The sequence below is a fragment of the Diadema antillarum genome, unplaced genomic scaffold (genome assembly GCF_040938485.1).
Source record: "Diadema antillarum isolate AM-2024a unplaced genomic scaffold, OU_Dant_1.0 seq00001626_RagTag, whole genome shotgun sequence".
Lineage (NCBI taxonomy): Eukaryota > Metazoa > Echinodermata > Echinoidea > Diadematoida > Diadematidae > Diadema > Diadema antillarum.
Genome location: NW_027272335.1, coordinates 244,439 through 257,097, shown reverse-complemented (window position 1 = coordinate 257,097; position 12,659 = coordinate 244,439). Strand labels below are relative to the sequence as shown.

At 37.8% G+C, this 12,659-nt stretch overlaps 1 protein-coding gene across 1 annotated transcript in view; it reads left to right on the top strand.

Annotated features, from left to right (window-relative positions):
* Positions 1–4,318: 4,318 nt before the first annotated feature.
* LOC139711209 (stalled ribosome sensor GCN1-like) overlaps positions 4,319–12,659 on the top strand; it is a 48,223-nt gene continuing 39,882 nt past the window's right edge. Inside the window, exons 1-10 of the mRNA XM_071623128.1 lie at positions 4,319–4,340; positions 4,439–4,541; positions 5,535–5,730; positions 6,900–7,008; positions 8,282–8,380; positions 9,329–9,532; positions 9,922–10,030; positions 10,506–10,580; positions 11,685–11,813; positions 12,352–12,504. Of these exons, the coding sequence (XP_071479229.1) occupies positions 4,320–4,340; positions 4,439–4,541; positions 5,535–5,730; positions 6,900–7,008; positions 8,282–8,380; positions 9,329–9,532; positions 9,922–10,030; positions 10,506–10,580; positions 11,685–11,813; positions 12,352–12,504 (1,198 nt within the window). The 5' untranslated portion in view covers position 4,319. The remainder of the gene's footprint in view (positions 4,341–4,438; positions 4,542–5,534; positions 5,731–6,899; positions 7,009–8,281; positions 8,381–9,328; positions 9,533–9,921; positions 10,031–10,505; positions 10,581–11,684; positions 11,814–12,351; positions 12,505–12,659) is intronic.

The window sequence follows — 12,659 nt, the reverse complement described above, 5'->3', positions numbered from 1 at the left end:
TGTTCACACAAGAATTCCGAATTCCATGTTTTGTAAGCTGAAATACAAAAATTTTCGGCTCGCTCGCTGCGCTCGCCCGCCAAAAATTAACACAACAACAAAAAAAGAAAGAGCAAAACGTGATGATGACGCAGAAATATACAAATGTCGACTCATTACTCGCGCATACAAATTTAGAGTATTTTTCAAGTCCTCAGTCTGTTGGTATGAATCGTTATCTATAAGGCCGTCACTGTATCTTGATTAGAATTGTAAGATTTAATAAGCAAAAAAGACAAGAATTCCATGTTTTGTAAGCTGAAATACAAAAATTTTCGTCTCGCTCGCTGCGCTCGCTCGCCAAAATTTATCAAAAAAAGAAGATAAGAACAAAACGTGATGATGACGCGGAAATAAATAAATTTAGACTTTCTCGCGCATACTAATTTAGAGTATTTTTTCAAGTCCTTAGTTTGTTGTATAAATCGTTATCTCTAAAGCCGTCACTATATCTTGATTAGAATTGTAAGATTTAATAAACAAAAAACAACAAGAATTCCATGTTTTGTAAGCTGAAATGCACAAGTTTTCGGCTCGCCCGCCAAAAATTAACAACAACAACAAAAAAGAGCAAAACGTGATGATGACGCAGAAATATACAAATGTCGACTCATTACTCGCGCATACAAATTTAGAGTATTTTTCAAGTCCTCAGTTTGTTGGTATGAATCGTTATCTATAAGGCCGTCACTGTATCTTGATTAGAATTGTAAGATTTAATAAGCAAAAAAGACAAGAATTCCATGTTTTGTAAGCTGAAATACAAAAATTTTCGGCTCGCTCGCCAAAATTTATCAAAAAAAGAAGATAAGAACAAAACGTGATGATGACGCGGAAATAAACAAATTTCGACTTACTCGCGCATACTAATTTAGAGTAATTTTTCAAGTCCTTAGTTTGTTGTATAAATCGTTATCTCTAAAGCCGTCACTATATCTTGATTAGAATTGTAAGATTTAATAAGCAAAAAACAACAAGAATTCCATGTTTTGTAAGCTGAAATACACAAGTTTTCGGCTCGCTCGCTGCGCTCGCTCGCCAAAATTTATCAAAAAAAAGATAAGAACAAAACGTAATGATGACGCAGAAATATACAAATTTCGGCTGACTCGCGCATATATACTAATTTAGAGTCCTTAGTTTGTTGGTATAAATCGTTATCTATAAGGCCGTCACCATATCTAGATTAGAATTTTAAGATTTAATAAGAAAAGATGACATGAATTCCATGTTTTGTAAGCTGAAATACAAACATTTTCGGCTCGCTCGCTGTGCTCGCTCGCCTAAATTTATCAAAATAAGAAGACGATAAGAACAAAACGTAATGATGACGCGGAAATAAACAAATTTCGACTTACTCGCGCATACTAATTTAGAGTATTTTTTTCAAGTCCTTAGTTTGTTGTATAAATCGTTATCTCTAAAGCCGTCACCATATCTTGATTAGAATTGTAAGATTTAATAAGCAAAAAAACAACAAGAATTCCATGTTTTGTAAGCTGAAATACACAAGTTTTCGGCTCGCTCGCCAAAATTTATCAAAAAAAAAAGATAAGAACAAAACGTAATGATGACGCGGAAATATACAAATTTCGGCTGACTCGCGCATATATACTAATTTAGAGTATTTTTTCAAGTCCTTAGTTTGTTGGTATAAATCGTTATCTATAAGGCCGTCACTATATCTAGATTAGAATTGTAAGATTTAATAAGAAAAAAATGACATGAATTCCATGTTTTGTAAGCTGAAATACAAAAAATTTCGGCTCGCTCGCTGTGCTCGCTCGCCTAAATTTATCAAAAAAAAGAAGAAGATAAGAACAAAACGTAATGATGACGCAGAAGTATACAAATTTCGGCTGACTCGCGCATACTAATTTAGAGTATTTCTTCAAGTCCTTAGTTTGTTGGTATAAATCGTTATCTATAAGGCCGTCACTATATCTAGATTAGAATTTTAAGATTTAATAAGAAAAAATGACATGAATTCCATGTTTTGTAAGCTGAAATACAAAAATTTTCGGCTCGCTCACTGCGCTCGCTCGCCAAAATGTATCAAAATTTATTTCATTTAAATCACCCTCAAAAGACCCCTCTTAGGTGCTTGAAAAAGCATATCATGCGGACCTTTTTTTAAAGTCCCTAATATACCGGGATCGGGTTGGGGTTGAACACTTTTTCAGAAATTAGGGGCGCAATTTTCGCGCTTGCCCCGGGCGCCGTTTTCCCTAGATACGCCACTGGTTTGTGTGTATATATGTGTGTGTGTGCTGTCATTTTTATCACCATATCGTAGGTCGATATGGACATACATGTATTATGTCAAGTGGTATATAGTCAATACCCAAAAGAGTTTTCTGCGACCAAGATTACTTCATACATTCTCTAAATCATATTTCATATGTATGGAACCTGCATATGACTGTATTTTCAAATTTTTAGTTTAACATCTGTCAAACTATAATGTATCACCTATATTATAAACTAGGCTTTTTAACAGGGTTGATATTATCATCGACTGAAGAATACAACACCGACAAGAACCCGGCATGCAAGCGGAATATACGTAGTATGAATTCAATTCATATCACAAATAAAATGTGTTAATCGGGGCGATTGAAATTATCATAGTGTCGTATATAGGCCCTACACAGGCTACAGAGATTTCTTACGAGTGAAACTTTCATGTGACATGAGTCTATACAATTACGTCAGTACGTGTAGATAGGTCTATACGCTCTTGTGATATGGTTAGGATCAAAATGATGAGTGCGTTTGGTCGGTAACTATAATTAGTTTTGCAGTTGGCCTATGGTTCATGTTGTGATCAGTATCCCCATTTCCTCTGATCAACGTTTTGCATTTTGGGTTATGAGTTCGTGACAGATCGATCTAGTTACAGCTCATTATTCCGAAGGTTCGTTATTCCGAAGGCTCTTTAGTCCGAAGATTCGTTCCGAAGGTTCATTATTCCGAATTTCATTTTCGGATTAACAAATCCTCGGAATAACGAACCTTCTGAATAACGCCACAAATGTTCGGATTAACGAACCCTTTTTCATTTTCGGATTAACGAGCCTCCGAGGTATAGGGAATTTCTGTGTTTCGGATTAACGACCCTTCGGATTAACGAACAGCACCCGATCGATCTATGGTACGGGGGAGACTTGGATGAGCTGGAAGCTAGAAGGGACGGGGGATATTAGGCCCTAGGTAAGAGCAAGACGTCGATCATCAAGTTCCGGCCAAATATGTCCCAAAACAGTACAACAGCTGGTGCAAACAGATACCTAAACATTGTCATTTGAGAGATAATCAACAAAAATTCTAGAAATTCTGCTGTTGATGCCTGGAAAGCGTGCTTTCTCAGCAAAAAAAAAAAAAAAAAAAAAAAAAAGAGAATGGAAAGAAAGTAAAAAAAAAAATAAAATTTGGAATAACAGTTCAAATTTCTACCATCTTTGCTACCATTGCTTCCTCTCTTATGTGTTTTAACTGATGGATTTGACTGAAGATTGTTCATTTTCTCATATTCAATTATTTTTTGCCTTTCTTTATCGTTCAGTGGAGGGTCACAGAGATCATACGTTGATTTTTGCAAATAAATTTGCATTTCTTATTGTGATGAATTTGTCTTTTGTTCTCATTACTGTATTATGATTATGGAAGAGCATCGTATACGCTTGAATAACAACTTGTCCATTTTTGCAATTTGTAATTTTGCACCTTGGAAGAGAAAAACAAATGTGTTCACTCACGCGTAAAGTTTCTTTCTTTATGAACCTATGAGGTTAATAACCAATTCAATTACCTTGAATATGGTATATAAAACATTATTATTAGCCAAATAATCTATGAGAAAGATCAACTTGAACAGGGTTTACTTTCTTTTTTTTCTAAGTGTAGGCTACATATGACATGTGCAAGGTTTATACATGTATATTCTTTTCAAACTAAAATCAAATTTCTAAAAAAAAAAGGAAAGAGAAAAAACAAACAAACAAAAAGAGTTGAATATTGCCTAAGACCGAGGATGCAGGAATAGGACTACTCTTTGCACCTCAAAAGCAATAACGATAGGCCGATTCTAAGGCTAATTTCCGTTATTACAACATCAACCTGTAACAGAAACAAATGACGCTGTTTTCTTTTTTCTTTTATTTTTCTTTCTGTGTGTTCAACGCCCGCGCCGCGCCGCCGCGGCTAGAGTTCTGTGGGCTCCATCCACACGAAAAACGGATGGATCATCACCCACGGCCACTACCGAGTCTCGCTCGAACATGGCGACTGACAGCAGTGGTGTAAGTACACGTGGAAATATTTAAATGCTGAATGAGGTGTTTGTGATCATTGATGAAGTTAAGTAAAATTTGCATATTTGTCCACACTTTCTTCACAGATTGGCCCTGTTCTGAAGACCTTTGTTACTAAATTTGCCTCGTCAAATACAAAAGAAAGATGTCAGCTGCTATCGGAAGTTCGATCGTGCGTAATTAGTGAAGGTAAGCCTATTCGTAGTCCCATGTATTATTATTTGTGTGTGAGGACTTTGTTTAGGCCGCGCTCGGCCATCTAACGCATGGAACCAGGCAATCCAGGGGTTTAGAGGGGCATGCCTCGCGCAGTTTTATGATCTTAGAAGTTATCATGACTCTATTCTCTTGGACATGTCTAACTACACCTACCACGGCCAGTCGCGGATTTGTAGGAGCCGGGCGGGCCGGGGCCCGGGAGCTTCCTCTTTTGTTGACTTCCTCCAGTCCTGGAGAGCGAGAGCAGCGCAGCAGGCAGGGATTATTACTGTTTTGTTAGTGTTACTGTTAGTACATTGATCCAGGACAGTAGCTCTATTAGTCATGGGGGATGGGATGGCCTTATACTGTACATTTGCTGCTCACCCACCGTCGTATTACAACTGTATTATATGTATATCCTACATTCCTAGCTAGATCGGGATGTGTGCATTGAAGTGTACTACAAACTCATGCTCATTGACATTGGTAACAATTAACATTGAATTGTTGCGGATGTAACACAGACATTTAAAATGTCCAGTGCAGTGAGTTACATCCAGGATGCTGGCTTTTCATACTTATTTTCTGAACACATTGTGGATCAATATATGTTTGTGATTCTCAGATGCTTTTTGTTTGCATCAAAGACAAAATGAACTGCAATGTTGTAGCTGAATTTAGATAAATAAGATACCCCTTCAAATTGCAGGGGATTAAAGGCAAGGTGCCATAGATGTTTCCCAGTTTGGCAAAAAGACCCAATCTCAAGTCATTGCATCTTTCCTATACAATATTGACAAACTTTTCAATGATCCTGACCAAGACTCAAGAGGAAAGAAAAAGGTTGCTAGAATTAAAATGTTCAGAACATGTCACAAACATTCAAAAAGAAATGTGGGATGATATCAAACATGAAAAAACAGAATCATGCATGCAATGCCATTGCTAGACAGAGACGTGGTACTTGTGTTTTCTTTCCAGCTTTTCCCGAGTCAGCAGTGAAGCCAATCTGCCGGGTTCTGTCTCAGACAGTCCACATCTGTAAGGATCGTAAATCAAGGAAGGATGTCTTGGCTGTCATCTCTTCACTGTGTGACAGACACAGGGATGCCACTGTCAAGACTCTCAATGAGATCGTCTCCTCAAAGGCAGAAGGCATCAAAAATGTTCAACCTTGGTAAGTTTGTAGAGTACACAACTCAACTGCTGTTTTTATACTCAGAAACATGATGAAAGCCAATGAGCATTTCAATACATTGTCACCTTTACACAAGATATGTCGTAGAGTCACTGTAGTAACCGTGAATTTAGATCTGATACATACTTTATGTATTGTACATATTTACATACATTTAATGAATAATATGTTATATCATTCATACATATGTTTTTTTTTCATTTTTGTTTAGATTTGTGATTGGTTGATTACAATTCTTGTAGAGAAATACTAATTTGAGCTGCTTTGCCAGTGTTACATAGTGCTTTTGCAGAGACTCCAACCCCATGCACCTTCTGATCTGGAAATTCTCCCACCTGAAACCCCTAGCAAACGGGGGACTCCAAGTTGATGTGGTAAAGCGCACATCACGAGCAAAAAGTGCGAATTTCCTTGCGGCCGGGGTCCAGGGCCGATTAAGGGCCCTGGAAGCTCTAAAGTTCTATAATGCTCTCTCGTGCTATCTAAGGCTTTTTTTTTTCAACATACAATGATATTATGTAAGAAATCATTTCAAGCGGGAGACACAGAGCCAGGGCAGGAAAACAGGAGATTTTGCAAAAATGGGCTTTCGGCGGGAGATCTCCTGTCGAAAACGGGAGAGTTGGAGTCTCTGCTTTTGATTAAAAGATACAGTAATACATGAGCTAACTTTGGAAATTTGAAGTAAGGAAAAAAAATATCCCTGAAAGGATTTTACCAACAGAAAAGTGGAAAGAAATAGAGCTTAAGAATATCTTTTGTATAGATATGATTCCATAGGATAAGATATCATGGTCATGGAATGATTATATACCAATGTAAGTAAAACACTTGAAAGACTTCAGTAGTAAAAGAGTTTATTATTATTTTTTTAATGTTTGGCTGTAATTTTTTTTTTTTTTTTTTTTTTTGGGGGGGGTCGGATCTTATAATCAACTGTCATCTTTTCCTTTGCCCTTTGTTACTGATAAGGAAGAGGCAAAGCGAAGCAAAGCATCTATTTGCAAGAGCATAAGTACAAGCGTATTGATGTAATCAAGGTCACCCAAATCTTGCATAGAATTTGTGTGACTTCTTGCAAAATGACACAGAGCATTAGATATGTGCTTTGGAACAATAAAGTCTTACTTTGTCATTACCAACTGCAGGAAGGGCACTGGATCTATTCCATATGTCTTGTTATGTTGGACATGTGCTGTAGTCCGCCATGCCTTTGGTGATGTCAGTCAGCGCTCTGGGACTGAGTGGGCTGTGCTGGTTAGTATGTCACAAGCAAGATGATATGTCACCTTTGAACAGGTTTAATATTCTACATGGTTGCTTTTGAAGGCTAAAGACTACATTTGAAGACATGATATTCAGCCGTCTGTGTGATAAGGCCTGTGGATCTTTGTTGTAATCTTATTTTTTGTGCCTGCAACAAAATTTATGCTTTTGAGTGTTGGATGCCAAGGTGCATTTTATGTCATGACAGAGCTGTGTTACATCTTACATTAATGACCTGAATGCACAAAGAATTTTCTAAACTAGAAACCAGTCTACACACTGTTCTGAATTTTGTAACAGTGAAATCTTTTTTGTTGTAATTATTTTCCAGAATTTTCTTGGTCCCAAATTATAAGTACGGTACTTCTGAAACAAGTAATGATGATCACATTAATCTTAACAGGATACACTGACTGGTAATGCTGTAATAGAATCCAGCCTGTAAGAGGCTTAGGTGTGAATCGATTGTCTCTATTCAGGGCTCCAAATAATCTATTTTTTGTTTTTTCTGAAGGCCCATTTGGCCACTAAGGTCTTTAAATTTGAAATTTTGGTGCTTGACATTAGTTTTTAGTGGCCTTGGATGACTGGGCCATTGCTAATTTCGAGCCCTGTTGTAGTTTTGTAAATTGCATTCTACAACTGGCCAGAAGACAAGACATATGAATGGTGCTTAAGTATAAGCTAGAAGGACATGAATGTTTAAATGGCATGGAGTTAGACTGAATCTTAAACTCACCACAGCAGTGTAGTAATATTCTGAAGATGGGATCCGTAACTCTAATAAGATGTGATATGTGTGCTGTTTTATTGGATACAAAAAAACAAACAAAATTGAATGACCTGAAGACACCACAACACACAACATGGCCAGCAGAACCATTGGGGCCCAGGCCCCCACACTTTTTGTGCACCATACAAAGGAATTAATAAGGTGTCATCACTTTGGGCCCCCACGCTTTTTTTAACATGGAAGTACGTAAGTGGCACTAAATAGAAGTAGATAGAGATCTTGGGGTGTGAGCACAGTAAGGTTATGTTTTTCCACTGAAGACCTTTTTTTTTTCCTATGGAAGGGGATAGATGAGCTGAGAACATTTTTTTTGTCTGGTTTGTTTGCTTGTTTGTTTCTTTTTTGCCTGTCAGCTCATGAAACCTGGAAGTGGGCCCCCACACTTTTGAAAATGCTCTGCCAGCCCTGCACAAGGGTTAAAGATGCAATGTTAAAAACAGTAACTCATTTGTGGTGTGTTTTATGCCTCAGGTGGATTCCCAAGCTACACTCCTTTCAGCTGCTTTGGCATGTTCCAGAAAGTCTCTACACTCTGCTGCCTTTACCAAACTCAAGGCTCTTTGGAAGCAGGTAAACTTGTTTCACTGTCTAAAGAGTGAGTTGGGAGGAGGCTTCATTGATTACTTTGTGGATGAGCGGGATATTTGACAGCAAACTTTTACTGTAACACTTAACTGACATAATGTTCTGTTGCTCTTCAGGACATTTGACGATAAATGATATATCTTGACTGAAGTGATGTGGTGCATAGATATCTGTGTACTATTTGTGCAGCTGGACATTACTGAGATTTGATCGGGCAATTGTCATTGCTGAAATCCATTTGCCCACCCTGTGGGGCTGTACAGGTATTGATGACTCTCCATTCTATCCTATGAATTGGGTCAATGTGGGTAGTAATAGATGTTCTCTTGTCTTCTTTGATTTTTTTTCCATATCTTGTGTTTTATAATTGCCATCCAGATATTATAAATATGATATCAGAGGGATATTTCTCCACAGGAACCTGTGTACGTGTTGGTCTCTCTCTGGGATGAGCACCCGATGATACATTGTGGAGATGTCTGCACAGACAGCAACCTCATTTTCTTTGAACCTCACTAGGACTCCAAACAAACTATTTAGGAGATCTGGGCCTTTCATCCAGTAGCTGTTCAAACAGTGGCCGTGGTATGAAGCTGATGAGTTAAATACTATCCTGACAGGCATGCAGGATCCCTTTGGCAATTGTTTGGGGGAGGATGTTTCCTTCAACATTTGATTTAACGATGGCGCGCCCATAGAGGGCGACAAAACAAACTGGTTCACCCGGGCTTGAACTGGATAATTACCGCTCTCAACGGCGTCTATGCAGTTCAAGCCCGGGTGCACCAGTCTGTTTTGTCGCCCTCTATGGGCGTGCCATTAATATTACCTGAATGCTACAAGCTAAATTTTATACAGAGTTGAAAGCATTATAATGATAATTATGTGTGCTGTGTCTTTACTGATTTTGTGTTTGGTTCACACTTGTGTCAGATTGATGGTGTATGGGAGAGCTGTGTGAAGACTGTTACTGAGATCGATCCCTCCAGTCGCTCACTCTGCCTCCTCGCCATGCTCATGAAGTATGCTACAGAGAACAAGATGACAGCATCCATTGCAAACCACAAAGCAGCACTGATGAATGTATACATCAAGACCGTGTTCAATGGAAAGATCAAGCCAGCTGCTCATAGTGTGGTGAGTGTCGGAGTAGCCTGCCTTTTGTAGGAGGAATCATAGATAATGTCAAGATTTTTAAACAAGACTTTATTGGTAGAAGTTGTCACAATGTCATGCAAGAGTTATTTTGTGCTACCTATTCTGTGTCCTCAGTATCAAAACCAATTGCAGATCTGAACATATTTCATGTAATAGGAGTGTTAAGATGACAAAGTTTAGAAGTGTAACTTTATTCATGTTGTCATTGTCAGAGAAAAAGATGTCTCCTTAAATTTTGTTTTTGTCATGATTTCAGAAAGATTGTCCCTCTCTCCTCAGTCTCAGTTTTCATCAGTACCATGCATGATAATTCTAGAGTTCTTTCTGAGTATATTCCTAAATTATTGCTGCTATACTTTCCATGTCAGGATGTGAGTCGCTGGCTGCTGCAGCACCTGTCCCACAAAGATTTTGAAGAGAGCATCTTACCTGCCATTCAGAAGGCAATGCTGCGTAGCCCTGAGAATGTGGTGGAAGGTGTGTAAAATCTGAAGAGCACTGCATTGTGGACAGCTGATGATTCTTGGCTTTTTTATTCCACACGTTTTGATTTTTACCCATTGTTTGACCTAAAGGAAAGACGATCAAAATAACCTAACATAGTGTACCTCCAGGCAAGGGTCTGTAGTTTGCTGACTTCACAAAAAGTTATTTGTGCTATCTGTATGAGCAAATCTATAAATGTTACCAATGATTTCAAGCTATATCAAACCATTATTCTATAAGGATAGTCAGAGCTGCTAATTCATTCATGTTAGTACAGTTTTGTTACCACGGTCACATCTGACACATAAAGCTAGGATTAGAGACAAGTCTTACTTAGAGATAGGAGTGACAACATGAGATATGTGTGGAAACATTTGATATCTTTTCATATCTTTGAGTATTAAACAATGTACTCTCCTATCATATTTATGAGTATTAAATAATGCACTCTCCTTTCTTTTCTTAGCTGTGAGTTTGACATTAGCTGGCCTGTCTATTGACCTCAGTCAGTATGTCACAGATCTGGGAAAAAACATAGCAAGTAAGTATGGTAGCTGTACGTTCATTCAGTTCTCCTGATTTCCTTTCTTGTGTGCCATACAAACATAAGAATCTTTGCGTCATTCAATTTGACTGTACAATGACAATGTGTGTAGACAGCATCAGAGTTTGTTTTTTGGAATTATTTAGATTTGGATAGGTTGAGCACTATTTGATCTGTAAGAGAACATGGATCAATATGACCTGTATACACTATGCTCTATCTGACTTTAGTATGCTCATATCTCTTTTAATGTGATTATTACATTTGATCTTTGTATCTTTTGTTAATGGTAATTTGACAACAAGGGTAGGCATTAAGATTGTTTGTCAGATGTCGTCATGTACAATTCATAACCTCTATTCTGTAATAAAAAAGCCCACAAGACTATTTACTGGGGCCTTTCCTTTTCTCCAAGAGATGAACATTTAGCATAACAGAAAGAATGCTAGTAGAGTCTGACTAGTAAATGTATGTTTTGATCCATAGATAACCTGATGTAATCATGTTTTGATGAAACTTTGTTGAAGAAAGTGAAGTAACTGATAATATAAAACATGATTGAGTTGAACACTCCATAGTAATGGGGCAGTTATAACTTCACAGAAGAGTTTTGTTTGCGTGATTGCCATTAAAAGATGTTAACTTCTCTCATTACATACAAAATGGTAACTTGCCTGTGGTGTTTTAGTTGTTTTAAGGCCAGACCTGTTAGACATGAATTGGTACAATGTAGATCAATGTAAGCTCCAAATTTTCTGACTGTTTCAAGTATTTTTTTAAAATCAATTACTGTGTTTTCAACATTGGACATGTAGATTTTCAAAGATAAATTACTATTTTATGTGCAATATTCCATCCTTCGATCTCCAGTTCTGTAATTTTTCTTCACAAGCCACTAATCATGGCGTTATTCTCCCCACTCAGTGTTCACACTTTGTATGTGTAAATTACTGCACTAGTTATCTTCTACATCACAGGATTAATTTTCCATTGTTCTTTTTGAGTCACTCATTTCATCTCTCTCAGCTGTCCGTGGTGTACTCTTGTCTCAAAAATCTGTGTGTGTATCATTGCTTTGCATGCTATCTCTTCTCCCACCAGTCCAACTTCATGCTAAAGACGAGTTGTTACGCCAGGAGGCGGTGGCAGCCAGTGCCAACCTAGCAGCTCAGTGCAGTGACCCTAGCGCTGTGGAGTCTCTCTGTAAACACTTCTTTGCTGTCCTGGGAGGTAAGTGTCACTAGAGGGCAGCATTGAATCCTTCAGTGCTGCTGTATTTCTGACTTCTCTTTAGAATTGCTGCTCACACCATGGTTTGGTCATTTTGTAGATACCTCAGACAAAATATACATATATAATTATATTTGTATGACAGGAAATATCCATCATCTTGAAAATGTTTTGATGACCTGATGTTGAAACTCTACAAACAAATGTGTTGTGTTATGCGATGCGTTCTGTAAATGTTTTCAGTTAGCTAACTTGACTTGTGTTAGAACACACGAGATCAAGGTGAGATACATGCATGGTTTCTCTATCTAATTTTCAAGCAATGTAATGCTGTAATATGAAATTTCATGTGTACTTTGTAATGCATTGCAAATAAGAATTCTTTTAGAGCACTAGAATTATGCATTTGAGAGTATGAGAACATGATCTGTCATAGTACCCTATTCTAACATGAGTCATTTGATGCATTGCCATGTAGACAAAGTTTATACTTGCATTGATTCATCATGTAATGAATAAAATGTTGCCTTGGTGAAAGGTTCTGAAGGAAAGCTGACTGTGGTGACAGAGAGAGCTGGTGTCTTGTCTGGGATTGGTGCTCTCAGCTCTAATGGAGTCAGTGGAGTCAACTCAGTGCAGACATTGGTCTCAACCACAGTGAGCCTGTTTATACCATACCTACAGCAAGAAGGTACTTTACAGAATCATTCAGAATATCCCCTAGGGTTAGTTGATCTAGCCACTTTGCTTTGCATTACTATGAGTTACAATTAAATATCATAGAGTAGATTCACTTTCCTCAGTATTGTTTCTGCTGAGCTGCCTTTGCTTTTGTCCAGAAATAAA